The sequence below is a fragment of the Lepidochelys kempii genome, chromosome 2, assembly GCF_965140265.1.
Source record: "Lepidochelys kempii isolate rLepKem1 chromosome 2, rLepKem1.hap2, whole genome shotgun sequence".
Classification (NCBI taxonomy): domain Eukaryota; kingdom Metazoa; phylum Chordata; order Testudines; family Cheloniidae; genus Lepidochelys; species Lepidochelys kempii.
This window is the reverse complement of record NC_133257.1, coordinates 146,858,799-146,886,545: the sequence shown is the minus strand read 5'-3', so window position 1 is coordinate 146,886,545 and position 27,747 is coordinate 146,858,799. Positions and strand designations below refer to the sequence as shown.

The window sequence follows — 27,747 nt, the reverse complement described above, 5'->3', positions numbered from 1 at the left end:
GTGCATAACTGGTTGGAAAACTGTTCCCAGAGAATAGTTATCAGTGGTTCACATTCAAGCTGGAAGGGCACATCAAATGGGGTTCCACAGAGATCAGTTCTGGGTCCAGTTCCATTCAGTATTTTCATCAATGAATTAGATAATGGCATAGATAGTACACTTAAAATTTGCAAACAATACCGAGCTGGAAGGGGTTGCAATTGCTTTGGAGGATAGAATTAAAATTCAAAATGATCTGGACAAACTGGATAAATGGTCTTCAATAAATGCAAAGTACCCCACTTAGGAAGGAACAGTCAGTTGCACATGTACAAAATGGGAAATGACTGCCTGGGACTGTGGAAAGGGATCTGGGGGTCATAGCGGATCACAAGCTAAATATGAGTCAACAGTGTAACACTGTTGCAAAAAAAGCAAACATCATTCTGGGATGTATTAGCAGGAGTGTTGTAAACAAGACATGAGAAGTAATTCTTCAACTCTACTCTGTGCTGATTAGTCCTCAGCTGGAGTATTGTGTCCACTTCTGGGCACCACCTTTCAGGAAAGATGTGGACAAATTGGAAAGTGTCCAGAGAAGAGCAGCAAAAATGATTAAATGTCTAGAAAACATGACCTATGAGGGAAGATTGAAAAAAATGAGTTTGTTTATTCTGGAGAAGAGAAGACTGAGAGGGGACATGATAATAATTTTCAAGTACATAAAAGATTGTTATAAGGAGGAGGGAGAAAAAATGTTCTCTTTAACCTCTGAGGATAGGACAAAAAGACAAGAGCTTAAAATGGAACAAGGGCAATTTAGGTTTTACATTGAGAAAAACTTCCTAACTGTCAGAGTAGTTAAGCACTGGAATAGGTTGCCTAAGGAGATTGAGGAATCTCTGTCACTGGAGATTTTTAAGAGCAGGTTAGACAAACACCTGTCAGCGATAGTCTAGATAATATTTAGTCCTGCCTGAGTGCAGGGGATTGGACTAAATGCCCTCTCAAGTCTTATGGTTCTATGATTGTATAATGTATGCACACAAAAATTATCCATTTTAGCCTTATAATTTCTTTCTTACATTTCATCTTCCATACTTTATACTAATTTCTATTAGCTTCCTTTGGATTGTACTTCTATTTTCTGACTTATACCTATGCAAACTTACTTAGGCACCCTTCTGTGTATATATTATGATACAGTCTTTAATTACATGACCATATACTGCTTTCTCCACAGACCCTGCCTCTTTCAGTGTACAGAATTGATGGAGCACTGGGAATGAATTTGGGTTGTGTAGGTGAACGAGGGTGTTGTCTGTAGTACTCCTACTTCATTTGCTGAAGTTGAAAGGTGTGTATGGTGAATAAGGCAGGGGACTGCAGGTAGAGAAAGGATGGTCTTATGGTTAAGGGAAGTGAATGTCATACTTCAGCATTGAATTCTATCTCTGCATCTGCTACAGAACTGTGTGATGCTTGTCATTTTTCTCTGATGACGGTAATGATTGTTGTATGAGTTTAAATGTTTTTCTCATTGCGATGTATTTAGATAACCTGGGGAAAACAGATTCTTTTAAAAGTCTGCACTGTACATAACTATTGTTTACATAATCCTAGTTTGTTTTTATAATTTTCTTGAGCTTTCATGAGCTTGGAGTACAGTGGAAGTGGCACATGAAAGGTCAATGGAGAGTTGGAGGAAGTGGAGGGGTGGGAGAGAAAATTAAGGAGAGTTAGGCTTTGTCTACATTCAGAATTTATGCATTAATATAACAACATTGATTTAATTAGACTAGTGTGAACAACTAATATAGACAGGCTACACCAGTTCTAGGTCAGGTTTATACCAGTGTACTTTAATTTGGTTACCCTGGTATTAGCCACACCATTTCATAATGCAACCCATCAACACTGGTTTGTATCAGTGTAATTAAATTGATGTAGTTATACTGGTAAACAAATTTCTTAATAAGAAAAGGAGTACTAGTGGCACCTTAGAGACTAACCAATTTATTTGAGCATAAGCTTCACGAAAGAACTCCTTTTCTTTTTGCGAATACAAACTAACACGGCTGCTACTCTGAAAAAAATTCCTTAATGTAGACAAGACTTTAGGCTCTTTATATTGCCTTGAGGAACATTTGTTAACTGATTAGAAGCATCATTACACAAAGGCTATGTCTACACTAACACTTTTGTTGGTATAACTTATGTCGCTCAGGGATGTGGAACCCCCCCCTCCCCCACACCAACATAGCTAGCACCGCTCATGGTTTAATTATGTCAGTGGGAGAACTCTCTCCCATTGGCATAGCTTGGCTACACGAGCGATCTTATAGTGGCACAGCTGCATTGGTGCTGCTGTGCCGCTGTAAGCTCGCTAGTGCAGACATGGTGAAAGAGAGGGGTCCATTTATGTATTCTAAGCTGTGGCGAGTGGCAGCAATGCAAATCATGTCTATACAAGGCTGTAGGTTACATAAAAGAGGAATAAAACAAGGTCTTCATACATATGTTGATAAACCAACTACACACTATATTTCTTGAATTTTTAAAAAAGTGCATGGGATTACTTTAAAAATCATATGATTTATGACTTTTTAACTTTTTGGGTTGTAAACATGGGGGGTGTAATTATATTTTTTTACCCCTTCCTTCTTTATTGTTATATGTGATCTCTCCTCTCTTTTTCTCAGTTGTCTTGGCTCTCTTGCTACACTCCGTTCTATGGTGTGTTTTGGGGTCAAAGTGAAAGTAATTAGAATTCTAAGATTTTGACAGAGACTCATTATATTTCCTTGGATTTTATTTGATAGATGTTATTTAAAAAGATAAAATATCTGTGTTTAAAGTAGAAATAAAGGCTCACTGACTTGTTCATATCAAGTGAAATTATTTCTTTATTCCATGTTTGACAATCTAATCTACCAGACCAAACACAAAAATAGGCTGCCTAATTGAGAAGTCAGACTGAGCTGATATACAGTGATACGAAGTACCAGCACTTTACAGTGGTGTCATCATTTTCTATGGAATTTAAGCTTTCATTTAATTAAAAAAAACCACAAAAACAAAAAATAACAAATACCCAGTTGTTTTAGACCTTATAGAAGTGAAGAAAACTTTCCAAGTATAAACCATTAGAGTGGTCTCTCATTGTGCCTACAGAACAAAGGTACAGTCAACAAGTCTGAATGACTGGAGTTACATATTGACAATGGTTTAATTTTTTTTAAAAATGGAAGATTTAAGCCTCAGTGGGATGTGTTAGGTGCTCAGTACTTTTGAAAATCAGATGTCTTGTTTAGAAGCCTAAGTATGTACTTAAGAGACTAACCTTAGGCTTGTGGTTTTGAAAAACCTGGCCAATGTAAATGTCAGGGTTAACTGCTTCACAGCTGAGCACTTCTACAGAAAAGTAGACAGAGGTTGGGATTCAGAGTGGGGCCTGAATAGAGAACTGTCATTTATATTTTTAACATCTGGCTTGATTTTGAATTTTGATCCCTGAGCATCAAAAATGAAATAAAGGAAATATTAACAAATGTGCCATATTGAATCAGATCTGTGGTCCAGCATCCTGTCTCAAACAGAGGCCAACACCAGATGCTTCAGAGGAAGCTACGAGAAACCTCATGGCAGGCAGATGTAGGATGATCTGTCTCACCTTAAGGTCTCCTCCTAATTCTTAACAGAGACTATCTTAGTGCATAAAAGGTATTCTGTTTTTTTTTAAATGCTGTGTTTTATCTATAAAACTAGAATCTTTTTTTAAATGCTGTAATGTTATCTAGAAATCCTGAGGTCTTCACTCAGTTTTTGCTCACTCCTTACTAAAAAAAAGACTTTTTGTTACAAGTCATTGTGAATTTGCTGGATGAGGTGTTAAGATACCTGGTCTTTTGTTTGGGAAGAAATATTCTAGGTGGAATTTATATTTTGTTTGTTTCAGGCTCCACGTATGGGCACTTTTATTGGTGTGTACCTTCCCTGCTTGCAAAATATTTTGGGAGTCATTCTTTTCCTACGTTTGACGTGGATTGTTGGAACATCTGGAGTTCTTGAATCTTTCATCATTGTGTTCATGTGCTGTGCTTGTGTAAGTTAATATTTAATTGTCTTATACATTTAAAGTTAAATCCTATTCTATGCTACTGCCAGACCAACTCCCCTGTCCCCCTGCTTGCACAAGCAGCAGGCAGAACCCTTTTATAGAGTTCAAAGAGCAGTACAGGTGGGCGTTAAGGTGGGCTAAAATACTAGCTTGCCTTTTATGTCTTTTAGCGTGTTCATTTATGCATAGACTTTAAGTAGTGTGTATGTTGAAATTCAGTTGCAATGGGCACCCTACACTGAAAAGGTGCAGCAAAGTGAGCCCTCCCGCACTATTTCTGCCTTGATTGATGGGACACACTGCTGTCTCTTTGCTTATTAGAGCTGGTCAGAAATTTTCTGACAAAATGGTTTTATTGTCAGAAACTGCAATTCACTGAAACAAATGTTTATGAAAAGGTATCAGGTTAAGCAAAACTTCCATTGGGAAATGTTTCTTAGATTCCCAGGATGGATTTTCTGATCAAAAAGACAGATACAGAGAGATGGACTCCAGAATAGCCAATAACTCAATGGTGAGGCCACTTTCCTGGGAAGAAGATGATCCAGGTTCGAGTCCTTATTCTGCCTGATTCAGAGCAGGGACTTGAACTTACAACTTCCACATCCCATATGAGTCTCATAACCACAAAGCTATGGGTTTTTCTGAAGTTGGTGTGTCTGAATCTCTCCTATTAGAACTGTTCCACTTTGTATAACTAATTAAATATTCATTGGACCAGAGAGAGAGAGAGAGAGACTGGCTTTATATATGGGTGATTATGGCACTCACATGGGACATGGGAGACAAAGGGACTAGAACATGTCCTAACCTTAGGCTGGGCTAGTATGGTGTATCTCTTGATTTTTTGAAAAACTGTTTTTTGGGGATTTTTGGAAAGGTCTTAGTTTTGTCCCAATGCAAAATGGAAAAAGTATTTTGAAATTTAAAAAACTTTCATAGAACAGGGAAACCATTTCTTGCCCAGCTGCACTACTTATCCTCATTGAATTGATCAAAACAAGATTCAGTCTTAAGTTTGTAAAATACTAATGTTAGCGCCATTTACTCAGTAATTAAAATTGTATTTCATGGTTCTCATTAAATCAGTCCTTAGTATTTGTTCTTCTCTTGATTTATCCTCCTGCTTTGTGTTTATTTAAATTTGGGTAAGAAGGAATTACTTTTCAAAATTTCACATGAAACTCTGAAACTTAATTATTAGCAGTACTGTGATTTACTTGTAGCTCAAGTTCATAAATGTAATTGTTTTGGAATATGGAGCTAGAAGTAAGATACATAATGGTAATGATGGTAAAGATACACAATGGTCATTTGTTACTAATTACTATTTAATGAGAACAATATTTTCTTTGGGTTGTTTTCTGGTGAATATTGAAAGTCCTCAAGGTTTCCCCTTCTTTCCAGTTATATATTCAAAGGCTCTGCTTTGAGCTGACCCATACTTCTAGATGTATTAAACAGTTGTTCAGTCTAAGACTCAATGCTCAACTGACTTTGGAATCAATTAGCTTAGTTAGGAAAAAAAGGCATATAACTTGAGTCCCTGTCACCACAAAGACATAAAGATATTTTCCAATTTCCAGCTTATTCCCACTAGACCATTGGGCTTGTCCATCATTTATAGTTTTTAAAGAACTTTATTATCTTAAATTAAACATTCTTAATAATGGTCTTTCCACAGACTATGCTGACTGCAATTTCAATGAGCGCAATAGCAACAAATGGCGTAGTTCCAGGTATTTACAATTTTTAACCTGAATCTTAAACCTAAAGTAATTATAAATGCACTTTAAAGGATTTATATGCAATATATATATTATTAAAGCTGTACATTTAAAGACCTAATGTGACGGAGAATCCACCATATCCCTTGATAAATTATTCCAATGGTTAATTGCCCTCGTGGTTTAAAAATTAATGCCTTATTTCTAGTCCACAATTGTCTAGCTTCAGCTTCAAACCGCTGGAACTTGTTTTTCCTTTTTCTGCTAGATTAAGAGCAGTCTGAAATAAGAAATCTCTTCCTCATGTAGACCATGAGCAAGTCACTTCTGAGACTTCACTTGGATAAACTAAATAAATTGAGAAGCTCTGTCTCTCACTTTAAGGCAGGTTTTCCAAGTCTGAAATCTTTATTATAGTTCTTTTCTGAATCCTTTCCAATTTTCAATTTCTTTTTTGAATTGAGAACACCATAACCATTGGAACAACTTACCTACTGATGTGTCAGATTCTCCATTACTGGAAATCTTTAAATCAAGATTGGTCATTTTTTAAAAGATATGCTTTAGCTCAGCCAGAAGTTATGGACTTGATACAGGAATTACTGGGTGAAATTGTGTGACCTGTATTATGCAGGCAGTCAGACTTGATTATCATAATAGTCTTTCTTTTCTTAAAATGTAAGAATCTGTGCAATAAAATTAGTCTGTAACATACACAGGGTACTGCTATACATGACATAACATTTCAGTAGAAAAAATAAATGGAATCCTTTTACACAAAGTGACCCTACTTCCTGCTTTTTCACATGATATCCCCTATTATCCTAGGAACTTCTTTCAGGACTCCTGAAATGTCATAGAATCATAGAATATCAGGGTTGGAAGGGACCTCAGGAGGTCATCTAGTCCAACCCCCTGCTCAAAGCAGGACCAATCCACAACTAAATTATCCTAGCCAGGGCTTTGTCAAGCCTGACCTTAAAAACCTCAAAAGAAGGAGATTCCACCACCTCCCTAGGTAACGCATTCCAGTGCTTCACCACCCTCCTAGTGAAAAAGTTTTTCCTAATATCCAACCTAAACCTCCCCCACTGCAACTTGAGACCATTACTTCTTGTTCTGTCATCTGCTACCACTGGGAACAGTCTAGATCCATCTCTTTGGAACCCCCTTTCAGGTAGTTGAAAGCGGCTATCAACCCCCCCCCCCCCAAAAAATCATGTGTTCCAGTCCCCTAATCATTTTTGTTTCCCTCTGCTGGACATTTTCCAATTTTTCCACATCCTTCTTGTAGTGTGGGGCCCGAAACTGGACACAGTACTCCAGCTGAGACCTTACCAATGTTGAATAGAGGGGAACGATCACGTCCCTTGATCTGCTGGCAATGCCCCTACTTATACAGCCCAAAATGTCATTGGCCTTCTTGGCAACAAGGGCACACTGTTCACTCATATCCAGCTTCTCATTCACTGTAACCCCTAGGTCCTTTTCTGCAGAATTGCTGCCTAGCTATTCGGTCCGTAGTCTGTAGTGGTGCATGGGATTCTTCCGTCCTAAGTGCAGGACTCTGCACTTGTCCTTGTTGAACCTCATCAGATTTCTTTTAGCCCAATCCTCTAATTTGTCTAGGGCCCTCTGTATCCTATCCCTACCCTCCAGCGTATCTACCACTCCTCCCAGTTTAGGGTCATCAGCAAACTTGCTGAGGATGCAGTCCATGCCATCCTCCAGATCATTAATGAAGATATTGAACAAAACCGGCCCCAGGACCGACCTTTGGAGTGCTCCGCTTGATATCGGCTGCCAACTAGACATGGAGCCATTGATCACTACCCATTGAGCCCGAGGATCTAGCCAGCTTTCTCTCCACCTTATACTCCATTCATCCAGCCCATACTTCTTTAACTTGCTGGCAAGAATACTATCGGAGACCGTGTCAAAAGCTTTGCTAAAGTCAAGGAATAACACATCCACTGCTTTCCCCTCATCCACAGAGCCAGTTATCTCATCATAGAAGGCAAGTAGATTAGTCAGGCATGACCTTCCCTTGGTGAATCCATGCTGACTGTTCCTGATCACTTTCCTCTCCTCTAAGTGCTTCAAAATTGATTCCTTGAGGACCTGCTCCATGATTTTTCTAGGGACTGAGGTGAGGCTGACCGGCCTGTAGTTCCCAGCATCCTCCTTCTTCCCTTTTTTAAGGATGGGTCTGTCCCACTTTTTCATTTAATCAAAATGTTTTGTTTCTTAATGTTTCTTGAAGATCTATTGCTATACCAAGTAGAATTTGGTCTGTGTTACATGAAACGAACAGCCCAACTGAATGAGCATTTAGTTGGATGATCAGTGTTTGGAATGAAGAGAAAAATGTAGACTTTATCAAAGCTGTTCCTTTGCTCAAAGGGAAGGTTCTTAACACTGTATCAGTGTTCAATGATTAACTCAGAACACAAAGTTATTGGAAAAAATTCTCCACTTTGAGAAATAAGCATGTGTCACTGTTGAGTCAGAAGCTGGGAAGTAGCAACATCAGCACATCTTTGTAAAAAGTGTATATTGGGCATTTTATATGACCCAGGACACTAAAAAAAGTCTCTATGAGGAGGGATGATGATGACAAAGGGAACATGTTTTCCCTTCTCCTTTCTCCCACCAAAATTATTTTTTCCTACCTTGTAATGTCCCCTTTTATTTCTGTCTGCCCAATATTTGAGGAGATATAAATGAAAAGGCATCTCCCTCTGGTAAATGGTAAAGAAATAAGAAATGACAGTATGGTAATATGGACAAAACAAAATTTTGGGCCAAAATTACTTTGGGGAAGGACAGCAAAAGAGGATCCAGTGGGATGGTGTTAGGGGTCTTACTGTAGACTCCCTGGGTCAGAAGCAAGAAGGGACATATGAATCTTTAGCGCATCTGGCATGTAAATATCTTGCAATCCTGGCTACAACAGTGCCATCCGAATGCCTGTTCTCACTTTCAGGTGACATTGTAAAGGAGTGGGAGGCATGATTTCCTGTAAGTGTAAACAAACTTGTCTGAGTGATTATAGACTATAGGGGAGGGATAGCTCAGTGGTTTGAGCATTGGTCTGTTAAACCCAGGGTTGTGAGTTCAATTCTTGAGGGGGCCATTTAGGGATCTGGGGCAAAAATTGGGGATTGGTCCTGCTTTGAGCAGGGTGTTGGACTAGATGACCTCCTGAGGTCCCTTCCGACCCTGATATTCTATGATTGGCTGAACAAGAAGTAGGACTGAGTGGACTTGTAGGCTCTAAACTTTTACATTGTTTTAGTTTTAAATGCAGTTATTTTTTGTACATAATTCTACATTTGTAAGTTCAACTTTCATGATAAAGAGATGGCAGTACACTACATTACTTGTCTTAGGTGAATTGAAAAATACTATTTCTTTTGTTTCTTTTTTACAGTGCAAATATATGTAATCAAAAATAAATATAAAGTGAGCACTGTACATGTTGTATTCTTTGTTGCAATTGAAATAAATGTATTTGAAAGTGTAAAAAACATTGAAAAATATTTAAATAAATGGTATTCTGTTTGTGATGGGTTGGATCACAGAAAACTCCTTGGGACTGCCAACTGATGTGATAAGGCTAGTTCTGGCCCTGCTTTCCCTGCCAGCTTGGGACCTCAGCACCCGAACACAGACCCAGGTCTGAATAACATCCCACAAACTGCAGGCTTAACTGAAAACAGTTTAAGAAGTGTTCTTGTCTCCAACACTCAGATGCCCAAGTCCCAATGGGATCCAAACCCCAAATAAATCCGTTTTACCCTGAATAGAGCTTGTACAGGGTAAACTCATAAATTGTTCGCCATCTATAACACTGATAGAGAAATATGCTCAGCTGGTGCCCCCCATTAATTAATAAGTAAAAAGTGATTTTGTTAAATACAAAAAGTAGGATTTAAGTGGTTCCAAGTAATAACCCACAGAACAAATTTCAGAGTAACAGCCGTGTTAGTCTGTCTTCGCAAAAAGAAAAGGAGTACTTGTGGCACCTTAGAGACTGACCAATTTATTTGAGCATGAGCTTTCGTGAGCTACAGCTCACTTCATCGGATGCATACCGTGGAAACTGCAGAAGACGTTATATACACACAGAGACCATGAAACAATACCTCCTCCCACCCCACTGTCCTGCTGGTAATAGCTTATCTAAAGTGATCATAAAGTTGGGCCATTTCCAGCACAAATCCAGGTTTTCTCACCCCCTCTCACCCCCTCCCCCAAACTCACTCTCCTGCTGGTAACAGCCTATCCAAAGTGACCATTCTCTTCACAATGTGTATGATAATCAAGGTGGGCCATTTCCTGCACAAATCCAGGTTCTCTCACTCCCTCACCCCCCTCCAAAAACCACACACACAAACTCACTCTGCTGCTGGTAATAGCTTATCCAAAGTGACCACTCTCCTTACAATGTGCATGATAATCAAGGTGGGCCATTTCCAGCACAAATCCAGGTTTTCTCCCCCCTCCACCCCCATACACACACAAACTCACTCTCCTGCTGGTAATAGCTTATCTAAAGTGATCATCAAGTTGGGCCATTTCCAGCACAAATCCAGGTTTTCTCACCCTCCGCCCCCCCCCCCAAACTCACTCTCCTGCTGGTAATAGAACAAAGTGAATTACCCAGCAAAATAAAATAAAACATGCAAGTCTATGCCCAATACAGTAAGAAAGTTATTACAGATGAAATCTCACCCTCAGAGATGTTCCAGTAAGCTTCTTTTACAGACTAGACTCCTTCTAGTCTGGGTCGAGCAATCACTTACACACTTATGGTTACTGTCCTTTGTTCCAGTTTCTTTCAGGTATCCTTTGGGGGTGGAGAGGCTATCTCTTGATCCAGCTGAAGACAAAATGGAAGGATCTCCCAGGGGTTTAAATAGACTTTCTCTTGTGGGTGGACACCCCTTCTTCCCCCTGTGTAGAATCCCAACTACAAGATGGAGTTTTGGAGTCACATGGGCAAGTCACATGCCCATGAATGACTTAGAACTTACAGGTAGCAGCCATTGTTCACATACTATCTTGAACATCCTCAGGTAGACTTCTTATGTGGATTGGAGCCTTCCAAGATCCATTGTCCATTAAGTGTTTCTTGACTGGGCACTTAACTTGCAAATTCCTTTCTAAAGAAGCTGCCCAAATGCCTTACTAAGGCTAATTAAAATCAAACAAGTACACAGCCAATATTCATAACTTTGAATACAAAAATGATACATGCATACAAATAGGATGAATATATTCAGTAGATCATAACCTTTGCAGAGATATGTTACATGGCATATGTAGCATAAAACACATCCCAGTTATGTCATATTTACATTCATAAGCATATTTCCATAAAGCATTATGGGGTGCAACGTCACACTGTTATTGTTTGACAGCGCGATTAATTTTTTTAATCATTTGACAGCCCTAAATTTTAGACTTGGTTTTGGTAAATAGTGAGAAAATAGTGAGAAAATAGTGAGAAGAGCTGGTTTTAGGAAATAACCTTGGATCGAGGTTCATGAGCTGATTTAGTTTAAATTAAATGTAAGGATAATCAAAACAGGTCATCATCTATGGTTTTTTATTTCAAAAGGGAAATTAAGGGAATTAGTTGAAGTCAATTGGACTGAAGAGCTCAAGGACCTAAATGTGGAGGAGGCTTAGAATTTCTTTAAATCAAGTATACAAAACTATCTGAAATTTACGTTGCAAGGAAGGGGGGCCGGGGGAGGGGGAATTTTAGGGAAAGGTTCCAGATCCAACTGGGTGAATAACTACATCAAAAAGGTTAATGAAAGTAGAGAGTCTCTAGGGAATGGAAACAGGGATTGAAAAAGCAATATCTTGCAGGTTAGAAAATGAAGGAACAAAGTAAGAATTGCTAAAAAGTAGAGCTAACTTTTGCCAAGAGAATTAAAATAAATAGGTTTTTTAAATTATATAAATAAAAAAAGACTCGGAAAGGATGAAGTTGGACTGCTATGCAGTGTGGTGGGGAACAGATTAAAGATAATCTAGATATGGCCGAAAACCGAAATGAACACTAAATGTGGTGTGCTCGCTGCTTGACTGAAATATAACGTGTGCTTTGTTTGTTTGTTTGGGGGACCGAGTACTGCCCGTGTGTGTGCTGAGCCTAGCAGCCTGCTAGGCAAGGCTGAGAGCTTCTTAACGAGGCTGTAATCCTTAGGCCTTTTAGCACCCATCAAAACTTAACTAGGGAATGAGGCTACTCAGGGCTACTCAGGGAGACCAGAGCTTAAGCCCTCTCCTAAGCAGCCAGAGGAGCTAGGGAACAGGAGCAGCTAACAGGGGAGTTTTGCGAGGGTGTTAACAGGGGCAGTGTGAGGGGGGCTAGAACTCAATATTCTTTAAACTTAAAAGCCAAAAATACCCCCTTGATATAAACAAAACATCAACAACTGCAGGGAAATGCAGGCAGAAGTCCAGCAATAGAGTGGGGGCTACCCAGTTTATTGCACCCAATGCAGCATGTATGATTACCTGTCCTATGGGCAGGTGGCGTATGTGTGCATTTGGTGCAAGGAGCTCCTAGCCCTTAGAGATCTTGTACGGGCTTTGGAGACCAGAGTGGCTGAACTGGAGGAGCTGAGGGAGACAGAGAGGTACATAGATGAGACTTTCTGGGACACAGTAGAACTGTCCCACCCCCAGTCTGACAGCCTCTGTGCTGTTGAGGAGGATGAAAGTCCCAGGGAAGGAGAGCATCTAACTGGAGCACAGAGAAACAATCCCATAGTTGGGACCCTCCTTCCAGATGATGTTGTGGTATCCTCTCACACTGAGGATACCTCTCCAGGGGAGGGAACTCCAGCTATTAGAAAGAAGCAGGTATTAGTAATGGGCCCTGCTTTGAGCAGGGGGTTGGACTAGATGACCTCCTGAGGTCCCTTCAAACCCTGATATTCTATGATTCTATGGGAGATTTGATCATTAGAAACATAGATAGCCAGGTTTGCAATGACCAGGAGAACCGCACGGTGACTTGCCTGCCTGGCGCAAAGGTTGCGGATCTCTTGAGATATCTAGATAGACTTATGTGTAGTGCTGGGGAGAAGCCGGTGGTCATGGTACATATAGGTACCAATGACATAGGGAAGGATAGGTGAGAGGTCTTGGAGGCCAAATTTAGGCTGCTAGGTAAGAGATTGAAGTCCAGGACCTCCATGGTAGCATTCTCTGAGATGCTCCCAGTTCCACATGCAGGGCCAGTTAGACCGGCAGAACTGCAGAGTCTCAGTGCGTGGATGAGATGATGGTGTAGGGAGGAGGGGGTTAGATTTATTAGGAACTGGGGAAACTTTTGGGATAGGGGGAGCCTATACAGGAAGGAGGGCTCCAGCTAAACTAAAATGGAACCAGATTGCTGGCACTTAACTTTAAAGAAGCCATAGAGCAGTTTTTAAACTAAGGGCTGGGGGAAAACCGACAGGTGCTGAGAAGTACATGGTTGGACATTCCTTAGGGGAGGATCTATTAATGGAGAATGGGGGGAGGGATCTATTAATGGAGAATCTCTTAATGGAGGATCTATTAATGGAGAATGGGGGGAGGGATAGCTCAGTGGTTTGAGCATTGGCCTGCTTAAACCCAGGGTTGTGAGTTCAATCCTTAAAAGGGTCATTTAGGGATCTGGGGCAAAAATTGGAGATGGTCCTGCTTTGAGCAGTGAGTTGGACTAGATGACCTCCTGAGGTCCCTTCTAACCCTCAGATGTCCTAGTGAGGGAAAGAGGATGGAAAATGATAAAATACAGGCAGGGTCTGAAACAGTCAAATAAAAAATATCCCATTTAATTACATCATGTAATGGCAGACAGCCAAAAGGAGACAATTTTTATAGTGCTTATATACGAATGCTAGAAGTCTAAATAATAAAATGGGTGAAGTAGAGTACCTTGTATTAAATGAGGATATTGATATAATAGGCATCACAGAAACTTGGTGGAATGAGGCTACTCAATGGGATACAGTAATACCAGGGTACAAAACGTATTAGAAGGACAGAACAGTCATGTTGGTGGGGGAGTGGCATTATATGTGAAAGAAAGCATAGAAGCAAATGAAGTAAAAATTGTAAATGAATCAAACTGTACCATAGAATCTCTATAGATAGAAATTCCATACTCTAATAATAAGATTATTATTATATAATAATATATAATTATTATAAGGCGGTAAGGATATATTACTGACCACCTGACCAGGATGGTGAAAGTGACTGTGAAATGCTCAGGGGGATTAGAGAGGCTATTAAAATAAAAAACTCAATAATAATAATAATGGGGGATTTCAATTATCCGCATAATGACTGGGTACATGTCACCTCAGGACGGGATGCAGAGATAAAGTTTCTTGACACCTTAAATGACTGCTTCTTGGAGCAGCTGGTCCTGGAACCCACAAGAAAAGAGGCAATTCTTGATTTAGTTCTAAGTGGAGCACAGGATCTGATCCAAGAGGTGAATATAGCTGGACCGCCTGGTAATAGTGACCATAATATAATTAAATTTAATATCCCTGTGGCAGGAAAAACACCACAGTAGCCCAACACTGTAGAATTTAATTTCAGAAAGGGGAACTACACAAAAATGAGGAGGTTAATTAAACAGAAATTAAAAGGTATGGTGCCAAAAGTGAAATCTCTGCAAGCTGAGTGGAAACTTTTTAAAGACACCCTAATAGACACCTCAACTTAAATGTATACCCCAAATTAAAAAACATAGTAAGAGAACCAAAAAAGAGCCACCATGGCTAAACAACAAAGTGAAACAAACAATGGCAAGCAAAAAGACATCCTTTAAAAAGTGGAAGTTAAATCCTAGTGAGGAAAATGGAAAGGCGCATAAACACTGGCAAATGAAGTGTAAAAATACAATTAGGAAGGCCACAAAAGAATTTGAGGAACAGCTAGCCAAAGACTCAAAAAGTAATAGCAATTTTTTTTTAAAGTACATCAGAAGCAGGAAGCCTGCTAAACAACCAGTGGGGCCACTGGACGATCGAGGTGCTAAAGGAGCACTCTAGGACGATAAGCCTATTGAGGTGAAACTAAATTAATTCTTTGCATCCGTTTTCACGGCTGAGGATGTGAAGGAGATTCCCAAACTGAGCCATTCTTTTTAGGTGACAGATCTGAGGAACTGTCCCAGATTGAGGTATCATTAGAGGAAGTTTTGGAAGAAATTGATAAATTAAACAGCAATAAGTCACCAGGACCAGATGGTATTCACGCAAGAGTTCTGATGGAACTCAAATGTGAAATTGCAGAACTACTAACTGTAGTCTGTAACCTATCATTTAAATCAGCTTCTGTACCAGATGACTGGAGGATAGCTAATGTGATGCCAATTTTTAAAAAGAGCTCCAGAGGTGATCCTGGTAATTACAGTTCTCAGAATGGAGAGAGGTAAATAGTGGTGTCTTCCAGGGGTCTGTTCTGGGACCAGTCCTATTCAACATACTCATAAATGATCTGGGAAAAGGGGTAAACAGTGAGGTGGCAAAATTTGCAGATGATACAAATTTACTAAAGATAGTTAAGACCCAGGCAGACTGCGAAGAGCTACAAAAGGATCTCTCAAAACTGGGCAACAAAATGGCAGATGAAATTTAATGTTGATAAATGCAAAGTAATGCACATTGGAAAGCATAATCCCAACTATACATGTAAAGTGATGGGGTCTAAATTCACTGTTGCCACTCAAGAAAGAGATCTTGGAGTCATTGTGGATAGTTCTCTGAAAACATCCACTCAATGTGCAGCAGCAGTCAAAAAAGTGAACAGAATTCTGGGAATAATTAAGAAGGGGATAGATAATAGGACAGAAAATATCATGTTGCCTCTATATAAATCCATGGTATGCCCACATCTTGAATACTGTGTGCAGATGTGGTTGTCCCATCTCAAAAAAGATATATTGATTTGGAAAAGGTTCAGAAAAGGGCAACAAAAAGGATTAGAGATATGGAATGGCTTTCGTATGAGGAGAGATTAATAAGACTGGAACTTTTCAGCTTGGAAAAGAGACGGCTAAGGGGAGATATGATTGAGGTCTATAAAATCATGACTGGTGTAGAGAAAGTAGATAAGAACATAAGAATGGTCCTACTGGTCAGACCAAAGGTCCATCCAGCCCAGTATCCTGTCTACCGAGAGCGGTCAATGCCTGGTGCCCAGAGGGAGTGAACCTAACAGGTAATGATCAAGTGATCTCTCTCCTGCCATCCATCTCCACCCTCTGACAGAGGCTAGGGACACCATTCCTTACCCATCCTGGCTAATAGCCATTGATGGACTATCCTCCATGAATATATCTAGTTCTTTTTTGAACCCTGTTATGGTCTTGGCCTTCACAACATCCTCTGGAAAGGAGTTCTACAGGTTGACTGTGTGTTGTGTGAAGAAATACTTCCTTTTATCTGTTTTAAACCTGCTGCCTATTAATTTCATTTGGTGACCCCTAGTTCTTGTGTTATGAGAAGGAGTAAACAACACTTCCTAGTGCTGTGTGCTGAGCTTGTGTTTGTCTGTTTGTTTGTCTGTTTTTTTGTTTGAAGGACCGTGTGCTGTGACCGGCAGTTGGAAGCTGTGAGCTTCTAAACAAGGTTTGAAATCTAGAAGCCTCTGTTCATTGGCTGAGCCTTAATCAGAGGGTGGAGCTATCAAGAAGGCCAGGGCTTTATTAAGCAGTGAGCATGCTACCAGGGAGCTTTGTGACCAGGGACCGCTAACAGGGAGTTTCAAGAGGGAGTTTGGAAGGGGAGTGGAAAGGGGGTGAGGTACACTTGCCATTCTTTAAAACCTTTAAACTAAACTATAATCAAAACTTCTTGATTTAAGCAAAAACCCTATCATTAACCTAGGTAGCTGTAGAGAGAATGCAGGCAGAAGCCCAGCAGCAGAGTGGGGGCTATCCTGTTTATTGCACTTGGTGTAGCATGTATGATTACCTGCCCTGTGGGCGGGTGGCATATGTGTGCATTTGGTGCAAAGATCTCCTGGCCCTCAGAGACCGTGTACGGGCTTTGGAGGCCAGGGTGGCGGAACTGGAGGAGCTAAGGGAGGCAGAGAGGTAAGTTGATGAGGCTTTCCGGGACACTGTAGATTTGTCCTACCTCTGGTCAGACAGCCCCTGCGCTGTTAAGGAGGATGAAAGGCCCAGAGAAGGAGAGCAGTCAATGGGAGCAGAGGGAAACCTTCCCATAGTTGGGACCCTCCTTCCAGATGATGTTGTGGTATCCTGGTGGGGGAGGGATAGCTCAGTGGTTTGAGCTTTGGCCTGCTAAACCCAGGGTTATGAGTTCAATCCTTGAGGGGGCCATTTAGGGATATGGGGATTGGTCTTGCTTTGAGCAGGGGGTTGGACTAGATGACCTCCTGAGTTCCCTTCCAACCATGATATTCTATGATTCTATGATCCTCTCACACTGAGGTTACCTCTCTGCGGGAGGGGACTCCAGGCATTAGGAAAAGGCAGGTGTTAGTAATGGGAGATTTGATCATTAGAAACATAGATAGCTGGGTTTGTGATGACCGGGAGAACCACATGGTGACTTGCCTGCCTGATGCGAAGGTTGCGGATCTCTCAAGGCATCTAGATAGACTTATGTGTAGTGCTGGGGAGGAGCTGGTGGTTGTGGTACATGTACGTACTAGTGAGATAGGGAAGGGTAAGAGAGATGTCCTGGAGGCCAAATTTAGGCTGCAAGGAAAGAGACTGAAATCCAGGACCTCTATGGTGGCATTCTCAGAAATGCTTCCAGTTCCACACGCAGGGCCAGGCAGGCAGAGCTTCAGAGTCTCAATGTGTGGATGAGACAATGGTGTAGAGAGGAGGGGTTTAGATTTATTAGGAACTGGGGAAACTTTTCAGGAAGAATGGACTCCACCTAAACCAAAGTGGATCCAGACTGCTGGCACTTAACATTAAAAAGGTTGCACAGTAGTTTTTAAACTAAGAGATGGGGGAAAGCCGATTGCTGCAGAGGCGCACGTGGATCGGACAGAGACTTCTCTTTGAGGAGAGTCTATTGATAGAGATTCTCTAGGTTTTAGTCAGGAGGAGAGGATGGAAGAGGATAAAGTATGGGCCAGATCGACGAGAAACATTCACATAAAGAACCTGACACATCAGAAAAGGGCAGACAAATAAACAGTGACAAGTTTTTCAAGTGCTTGTACACAAATGCTAGAAGTCTAAATAATAAGATGGGTGAACTAGAGAGCCTCGTGTTAAAGGAGGATATTGATATAATAGGCATCACAGAAACCTGGTGGAGTGAGGACAATCAATGGGGCACAATCATTCCGGGGTACGAAATATATCGGAAGGACAGAACAGGTCGTCTGAGGGCTGGGCAGTGGCACTATACGTGAAAGAAAATGTAGAATCAAATGAAATAAAAATCTTAAATGAATCCACGTGTTCCATAGAATCTCCATGGATAGTAATTCCATGCTCTAATAAGAATAGGGATCATTATCGACCACCTGACCAGGACAGTGATCGTGACGATGAAATGCTAAGGGAAATTAGAGAGGCTACCAAAATAAAAAACTCAATAATAGTGGGGGATTTCACTTATCCCCATATTGACTGGTTACATGTCACCTCAGGATGAAATGCAGAGACAAAATTTCTCAATACTTTAAATGACTGCTTCTTGGAGCAGTTGGTACAGGAACCCACAAGGGAAGAGACAACTCTCGATGTAATCCTGAGTGGAGCGAAGGATCTGGTCCAAGAGGTAAATATAACAGGACCACTTGGAAATAGTGACCATAATATAGTAACATTTATCATTCCTGTGGTGTTGGGCTGTTGAGGTGGTCACGGTTTGCCGTTCCGGCCAATGGGAGCTGCAGAAAGCCGCGGGCCATGGGGATGTGCTGGGACAGTCAATGTAAACAAAATGTCTCGCAGTCCGCCAGTGGATTTCCCTGACGGGCCGCATGCCGAGGGTTGCCGACCCCAGATCTAGATCATTCCTGACAGGTGTTTGTCTAACCTGCTCTTAAAAATCTCCAATGATAGACATTCCACAACCTCCCTAGTCAATTTATTCCAGTGCTTAACCACCCTGATAGTTAGGAAGTTTTTCCTAATGTCCAATCTAAACCTCCCTTGCTGCAATTTAAGCCCATTGCTTTTTGTCCTACCCTCAGAGGTAAAGAAGAAAATTTTTTCTCCCTCCTCCTTGTAGCAGCCTTTTATGTAATTGAAAACTGTTATCATGTCCCCCCTCAGTCTTCTCTTTTCCAGACTAAACAAACCCCATTTTTTCAATCTTCCCTCATAGGTCATGTTATTTAGACCTTTAATCATTTTTGTTGCTCTTCTCTGGACTCTCTCCAATTTGTCCACATCCTTCCTGAAGTGTGGCACCCAGAACTGGATACTGTACTCCAGTTGAGGCCTAATCAGCGTGGAGTAGAGTGGAAGAATGCCTTCTCGTATCTTGCTTACAACACTCCTGCTAATACAACCCAGAATGATGTTCATTTTTTTTACAACAGCGTTACACTGTTGACTTATATTTAGCTTGTGGTCTGCTATGACCCCAGATCCCTTTCAGCAGTACTCCTTCCTAGGCTGTCATTTCCCATTTTGTATGTGTGCAACTGATTATTCCTTCCTAAATGGAGTACTTTGCATTGGTCCTCATTGAATTTCATCCTATTTACTTCAGACCATTTCTCCAGTTTGTCCAGATCATTTTGAATTTTAATCCTATCCTCCAAAGCACTTGCAACCCCTCCCAGCTTGTTATTGTCTGCAAACATTATAAGTGTACTCTCTGTGCCATTATCTAAATCATTAATGAAGACTTTGAACAGAACCAAACACAGAACTGATCCCTGTGGGATCCCACTCTTTATGCCCTTCCAACATGACTGTGAACCACTGGTAACTATTCTCTGGGAACGGTTTTCCAACCAGTTTTGCACCCAGCTTATAGTAGCTCCATCTAGGTTGCATTTCCCTAGTTTGTTGGTGCGAGACAGTATCAAAACCTTTACTGAAGTCAAGATGTGCCACGTCTACTGCTTCCCCCCATCCACAAGTCTTGTTACCCAGTCAGAAAGCTATCAGGTTGGTTTGACGTGATTTGTTCTTCACAGATCCATGCTGACTGTTACTTATCACCTCATTATCTTCTAAATATTTACAAATTGATTGCTTAATTATTTGCTCCATTAGCTTTTTGGGTACAGAAGTTAAGATGACTCGTCTGTAATTTCCTGGGTTGTCTTTATTTCCCTTTTTATAGATTGCACTATATTTGCCCTTTTCCAGTCTTCTGGAATCTCTCTCATCTTCCATGACTTTTCAAAGATAATCGCTAATGACTCATATATCTCCTCTGTCAGCTCCTTGAGTATTCTAGGATGCATTTCATCAGGCCCTGGTGCCTTGAAGACATCTAATTTGTCTAAGTAATTTTTAACTTGTTCTCCCCCTATTTTAGCCTCTTCTGATCCTACCCCATTTTCACTGGTATTCACTATGTTAGATGTCCTATCACCACCACCCTTCTTGATGAAAACTGACACAAAGAAGTCATTAAGCATCCCTGCTATTTCCACATTTTTGGTTATTGTCCTTCCCCCCACAAATTGAGAAATGGGCCTACCCTGTCCTTGGTCTTCCTCTTGTTCCAATGTATTTCTAGAATGTTTTCTTGTTACCCTTTATGTCTCTAGCTAGTTTGATCTCGTTTTGTGTCTTGGTCTTTCCAATTTTGTCCCTACATACTTGTGTTATTTGTTTATATTCATCTTTTGCAGTTTGACCTAGTTTCCACTTTTTGTAGGACTCTTTTTTGATTTTTAGATAATTCAAGATCTCCTGGTTAAGCCAGGGTGGTCCCTTGCCATACTTTGTATCGTTCCTACACAGTGAGATAGTTTGCTCTTGTGCCCTTAATAATGTCTCTTTGAAAAACTGCCAGCTGTCTTCAGTTGTTTTTCCCCTTAGACTTGCTTCCCCTGGGATCTTACCTACCATCTCCCTGAGTTTGCTAAAGTCTCCCTTCTTGAAATCCATTATCTTTATTTTGCTGTTCTCCCTCCTACCATTCGTTAGAATCATGAACTCTATCATTTCATGATCACTTTCACCCAAACTGCCTTCCACTTTCAAATTCTCAACCAGTTCCTCCCTATTTGTCAAAATCAAATCTAGAACAGCCTCTCTCCAGTAGCTTTCTCTACCTTCTGAAATAAAAAATTGTCTCCAATACATTCCAATAACTTGTTGGATAATCTGTGCCCTACTGTGTTATTTTCCCAACAGACATCTGAGTAGTTAAGTCCCCCATCACCACCAAGTCCTCTGCTTTGGATGACCTTTTTAGTTGTATAAAAAAAAGCCTCATCCACTTCTTCCTGGTTAGGTGGTCTGTAGTAGACCCCTAAAATAACATCACCCTTGTTTTTTTACCCCTTTTATCCTTACGCAGAGACTTTCCACAAGTCTGTCTCCTATTTCCATCTCAATCTCAGTCTGACTTGTTATGCTTTGATTTATAATCACTTAAAATCTATTTTTATAGCTAATAAATCTATACCCCACTGGATATTGCAGTCTTTAATATACAGGTTTGTCCTTTAAACCTGGGCCAATCTTCTGTGTTAGAGTCTTGTCTTCTTCTCAGTGTCTTAGTTGCTTGCAGCATAGGTGGAGCAGAAGAAGGGCATAGTATATGTCCATTCTGTTTTATACTCTCAGTCCATGTGCTTGTAGAACACAAGTCCAGGCATGTCTGTGGGGCATTGCTGAATCTCTCCCAGCAAGGTTAAGCAAATCCCTTGGTGGGGCCTGATGCAGGTGGGTCATTGAATTGTAGCTCCCTTGCTGGACAATGGCTGTTGATGGGCTGTGTCACACCCCGCCTGGCCATTGGTTACTTTCCTTGATGTTGCCTCTGGGGAGCTAATATCTGGCTGATTCCGGAACTTACAGCATAGAATCATAGAATCATAGAATATCAGGGTTGGAAGGGACCCCAGAAGGTCATCTAGTCCAACCCCCTGCTCAAAGCAGGACCAATTCCCAGTTAAATCATCCCAGCCAGGGCTTTGTCAAGCCTGACCTTAAAAACCTCTAAGGAAGGAGATTCTACCACCTCCCTAGGTAATGCATTCCAGTGTTTCACCACCCTCTTAGTGAAAAAGTTTTTCCTAATATCCAATCTAAACCTCCCCCACTGCAACTTGAGACCATTACTCCTCGTTCTGTCATCTGCTACCATTGAGAACAGTCTAGAGCCATCCTCTTTGGAACCCCCTTTCAGGTAGTTGAAAGCAGCTATCAAATCCCCCCTCATTCTTCTCTTCTGCAGGCTAAACAATCCCAGCTCCCTCAGCCTCTCCTCATAACTCATGTGTTCCAGTCCCCTAATCATTTTTGTTGCCCTTCGCTGGACTCTCTCCAATTTATCCACATCCTTCTTGAAGTGTGGGGCCCAAAACTGGACACAGTACTCCAGATGAGGCCTCACCAATGTCGAATAGAGGGGAACGATCACGTCCCTCGATCTGCTCGCTATGCCCCTACTTATACATCCCAAAATGCCATTGGCCTTCTTGGCAACAAGGGCACACTGCTGACTCATATCCAGCTTCTCGTCCACTGTCACCCCTAGGTCCTTTTCTGCATGTTTTAGTGACCATCATACTACACAATTCTCATAACTTCATATGCATTAATGATATACATATATATGGACAGAGAAATGACTTTCAGCAGATCATAACCTTTCCCCGATACTGTACAAGGCATGCTTTATATGTAAGATCACAATTATATGAAAATGAGGAATATGAGGGTTACAGCAGGCTCTTCCAAGGTATAGAATGTCACAGAAGTATCGTCTTCATCTCTGAGTTGAGAACATGGAGATTCAAAAAATTTCTGGCCTGGATTCTAGAAGTACCCACTCCTGAAAAAATGGTTTGTACATCAGGAATAAAGGGTAAAGATTGCAATGATATTCCAGGTAAGGAAATAAATGACTAGATTCAGAGTCTTCATTGGCTGCCTGTTTCAGTGATGTGCTGGGCCCTGATTGGTGGGAAGAATGCCTGTTAAATCAGCCAGAGAGTACTGTGGTTTCTGACAGCAACAACCTCTCTACATCTCCTGTTTCAGACCTTGATACAACTGCAACAGGCCCATCACAACCTCATTTACTTGAGTATCCAAAAACTGCTTTTGGTCAGCAAACTTATTCATTTATATAAGAATATTACGAAACATTTTCATTTTTAGAGTACAGTAAGCAGGCAGATGCAGTTTTCTGCTTTCCTTGCAGACAGTTTTCCAGTGGTTTTAGAGACCCTGCATTCACTGAAAACGGAGAAAGGGACAGGAAAAATATAGGAAAAAAGCATCAGAAATATATACAATCTGCTATACACAAGCAGTGTTCTGAAAGGTTGCATTTTTTCAAATAGTCAAAAGAAGTGGGCTCTGTAATGGCACAGTTTTCAAATTCTCACTAGATGGTGTTACATGAAAACAAAGCATATGCTATAAAAATCACCGATTTACTGCTTTACTTGGCTAAACAAGGAATTGCATTGCGGGGGCACAATGAGAGAAGAATCAGCAAACCATGGAAACTTTCCAGAATTATGCAATTTGTTTTCAAAGTATGATAAAGCATTTGCAAAAAAAAAAAAAAAAAAGCGGGTTTTTTCAGTCTCACAAGCCTTGTAACTCAAAACGAGCATTTACAAATTGCTGCTGATATTGTGAAATCAGTCAGAAGTCTCAGGGGACTGGGTTTTTTACTGTTCTTGGTGACAAAGCATGCACTGTGACACAGCAGAAGGGAGGTATATAAGCCCCGGGATGATCAGAGCCTTATTTTCTGTGGACTAAGGAGAGGTAAAAACCCCTGCTTCAGTCAGACAAGAGAGGGGAAGGAAAGCTGACTGTAGTTTAGAAGTGTAGTGGTGTTGACCAGAGAATCAGAGTACCAGGGGAAGGGAGACCCTGCCCAAGGGGAAAGAGGATAAGAAGCTTATGAAGCTGAAGGGGCTGGGACTAAAGTAGGGGGCGGATCTGGGTCTCTTACCTTTTCCCCTTCTTTCCCTCTCCAGGGCACTAGTGGAGCCCAAGAATAGGGGCAGGGACCCTGACCCACCACACTAAGGAGAAGCGCGGGACTCACCACAATAGCGTTGGCCATTTGCCGTAGCTGTTTTAAGCAAGAAGAAATACACAGAAAATCTGGAAATAAAGGAATGATTTCTAGGATTTGTTGATTGTTCTAAGTGAGGGGATGCTATCACAACATTAAGAAGTTCTTACAAGCATCAGGGATTGCAAACTTGTCAGTAAAAGCACAGTGTTATCATGGGGCCACTGTAATGGCAGGTAATGTAAGTGGAGTACAGCAAAAAATGCTGCAACATCACCCCACTGCTAGACACTGAGTGGCTCATAAATTGAATTTCGTTTTATTTGAGGCCTGCAAAGTAAACCGGTCAGCAACAGGATTTTTTTTACACTGTAGAGGGCTGGTTAACCTTCTTTTCACAACCTAACACACACCATGCTTACTTAGAGGCCTGGAAGATGCTTGGAGTGAAACTGGATTTGTGTAGTTTAAGTAACACGAGATGGGCATGCAGATGGAAAAATGTATCTGCTGTAAAAAAACTCCTTAAGAGCACTTCTTAGCAGTTTGTTGGGACTGTCAGAGCCTGATGCCGGAGCAACTCAGCTAAGGGGTGCCAAAACGGCATGGGAGGGGTCAGGGGACCAGGACCTTATCACTTTTAAAAGTGGTTCTGCTGCTCGCTGGCTGGCCCAGCTGTGGGACTCCTCCTCCCGCTGTGCCAAGGTTGGAGCAACTCAGCTAAGGGGTGCCAGAACAGCGGGCGGTCAGGGCCCCATCACTTTTAAAAGTGGGAGGGCTTTTGGAACGCTTGCCTCTCTTATGAACAGAAGTTTGTCCAATAAAAGATATTACCTCCCCCACCTTGTCTCTGTAAAAGGACAAAATTACACATTTTTGTGTAAAACAAGGAATCGTTGAAATCATAGTTGCTGGATTCATCTGTAAGATGTGTACCGCAAATACAATTGAATTAACTACCTTACAGGCACAGTCTGTTCAGTAATCAGCTAAGAGTCCCTTCAAAGAGACTCATTTGTTTTCCAGATATGGGAAATGGAAAGTAAAATTTAAGGAAAGAAGCATGGTTTGGTGTTGAAAGCAGTTAGGAATATGAAGGTCTGGGCTTTTATTAATGGTCCTGTCACAGACTTTCAGTGTGACATTGGATCCGTCATTTAAGACTTGATCTCTATGGGAGTCTTTCCATTGATTTAAAAAGGCCGCGGATAGGTGACTTAATCAATCTGTTTCTCCATTGGAAAAACAGGGATAATACGACTTTCCTGCCTCACCGGGGTATTGTGTAGCTTAATTCTTTGGTTTTTGTTAGGCGCTTTGAGGTCATCAGATGGAAAGTGCTTTGGAAGTGCAGTGTTTTTACAGTTCCAGAACTTCATGCTTCATTCATCCAGTACTGTATGCACTTCTCCTGGATCACAGAAGAGAGTGATTTTAGCTGGGACTCCTCCTCTCGCTGTGCTGATGCTCGAGCAACTCACTTAAGGGGCACCGGAACCGGGGGGCCCAGGGCCACATCACTTTTTACCTTCCTTAAGGGCGAGTGATGGGGTGGGGAGAGACGGAGAGCAATGAGTGGTGGGCAGGGGGACCTTGGGTGAGGAGTTGGAGAGGAGCAAACAGCGGGTGGGGGGCCTTTGGGGAGGAGGTGGAGAGGTGCAACCGGCAAGTGGGGAGACCTTGGAGGAGGGGACCAAGCAGGGTACGGGGTGGTGCGGGGATGGAGCGTGGGTGGGGCCTCTGGGGGAGGAGGCTGAATGGGGGCAGAGCCTTGGGCAGAGCAGGGGGTGGAGCCACATTTTGGGCACTCAGTCCCCGCCCCCCCCCCGTTTCTAGGGAACCTCGTTTCTAGAGAACATCCTACACTCGCACCCAGCTTCCCAAAATGCAGGAATCACACACTGCCTATGATCAGAGGTAGTACCAGCCTGCAGTCAGGAGGAAAGAGTAAGGGTCAGAGTCAGGCTTCAATCAGAGAACAGAGATTAGGAGATGAGCTAAGGTCTGGAGTCCCAGCATGCCTGAAATCTGGGACACCTTCCAGGGTTAAATAGGGCATTTGGACAGTCAGAGGCCCTCAGGGTACTGTCACCCTGGGTTTCGTGGGCAGTACTTCCTGCAGTGCCTACTCTCACAGTGCTTCCTGGCTGTAGTTCTGCATGGCCTCCTGGTGACACTGTGGAAACACTGAGTGTCCCAGACTCTGCCCATTCAGGTTCTAGTCCCTGGCTCCTTACAACTGCTCCCCATTCTGAGATGGAGCTTTACCTTTGGACACACCCAAGTAAAGCTACTTTTGGCCTCATGTAGATTCCAAACTCTGAGAGATGTCTGTCTCTTAACCCCATTGTCTTAGTTGATAGAGCATGGTTATGCTTTTCCCTAATTGACAGAGTTTTAAGAGTCCTCTGACCTGAAGTCTTTAGCTTAGCTGACATCTCCAAAATTGAGGTTAGTCAGAAATAGGAGATAATGGGGGTGGAGAATCGAATATGTAATATCCATCAACAATTCTACTATGATAGTCTTGTCATTAGTGAGTAATTTTGATGTTCCCCATGCACACTGAATGTCAATCAAGTGCTCCTCTGGCTTTTGTGTTTTTTGAAGCTTTGGTGCCCTATGAAGCCAGAATCTTTTGACATCAATTTGTGTACATCAAAATCCTCTGGATACAGCCAACAGTGGTATTTTTAGCGTCATTCCATCTACTATAAATCTCTTGAAATTGAAAAATGTGTTTTCATAGTGTTATTAAATTTCCTTTGATCTAGGCATATTCACCACATTATAGTTTTTCTAGTACCACCATATAATGTGTCCAGTTATTTTGTTTGATTGACTGATTTTCTTTATAACTTTTAAATTCTCTATGCATGTTAGTTCCATGCTGAATCTGAGTAGCTCCTGTGAATTCTCGATAGTCTGGTACTACCTACAGTACACTCAGTGATGGCAGCATCCTTATCATGCTACTTGAACATATCACTTAGCATTCCAAAAATCCAGATTTGATAATGGTTATAGGCATAATGTTACTAACTTGATCTTGAGTGCAAATGGTGCTGTAATAGGTGGGGCAACATTGGTGTGTAGACAAATGGGGGAGATATGTCCTTAATTCAACTGATTTAATCAAAAGTACAGTCCAATTCCTTTGGCATATTGTTTTATTTTACATTGTGTAAGATATCTCATTTTTATTTGGTCATCTTACTTTTTAATGGCTAATAGAGATTGAACTTCCATGTCTCCATACTCCAGCTGAGGCCTTACCAATTGCAAGTAGAGTGGAACAATTAAATCCCATGACTTACATACGACATTCCTGTTAATACTTCCTAGAGTGATATTTGCCTTTTTCTTAACACCATCCCACTGTTGACTCAGATTCAAGTTGTGATCCCCTATAAATTCCAGATCCTTTTTTGCAGTATTATTGCATGGCCAATTATTTCCCATTTTGAAATTCATATATTTGATTTCTCCTTCCTAAACCTAGTACAGTAAAAGCTGTGTTATCCGGCATGTTGGGGTAATGGGGGTTCCAGTAAGTGAAAAATGCAGGTTAACTCAGAGGGAGGAAGTTTGGGTGTGGGACGGGGTGAGGGGCTGGGGTGCGGGCTCTGGGAGGGAGTTTGGATGTGGGAAGGGGTTTGGGGCACAGGAGGGGGCTTGGGATGCCGGATCCAGGGGCCGCTTACCTTGGGTGGCT

At 41.5% G+C, this 27,747-nt stretch overlaps 1 protein-coding gene across 2 annotated transcripts in view; it reads left to right on the top strand.

Annotated features, from left to right (window-relative positions):
* SLC12A7 (solute carrier family 12 member 7) overlaps nt 1–27,747 on the top strand; it is a 334,571-nt gene that overhangs the window by 185,945 nt on the left and 120,879 nt on the right. The window contains exons 4-5 of one of the 2 annotated variants that reach the window (XM_073332427.1): nt 3,938–4,084; nt 5,784–5,838. In XM_073332427.1, coding sequence (XP_073188528.1) covers nt 3,938–4,084; nt 5,784–5,838 — 202 coding nt within the window. Of the gene's footprint in view, nt 1–3,937; nt 4,085–5,783; nt 5,839–10,802; nt 10,868–27,747 lie in introns of those variants that run through there. The other variant, XM_073332428.1, reaches the window with a different exon arrangement.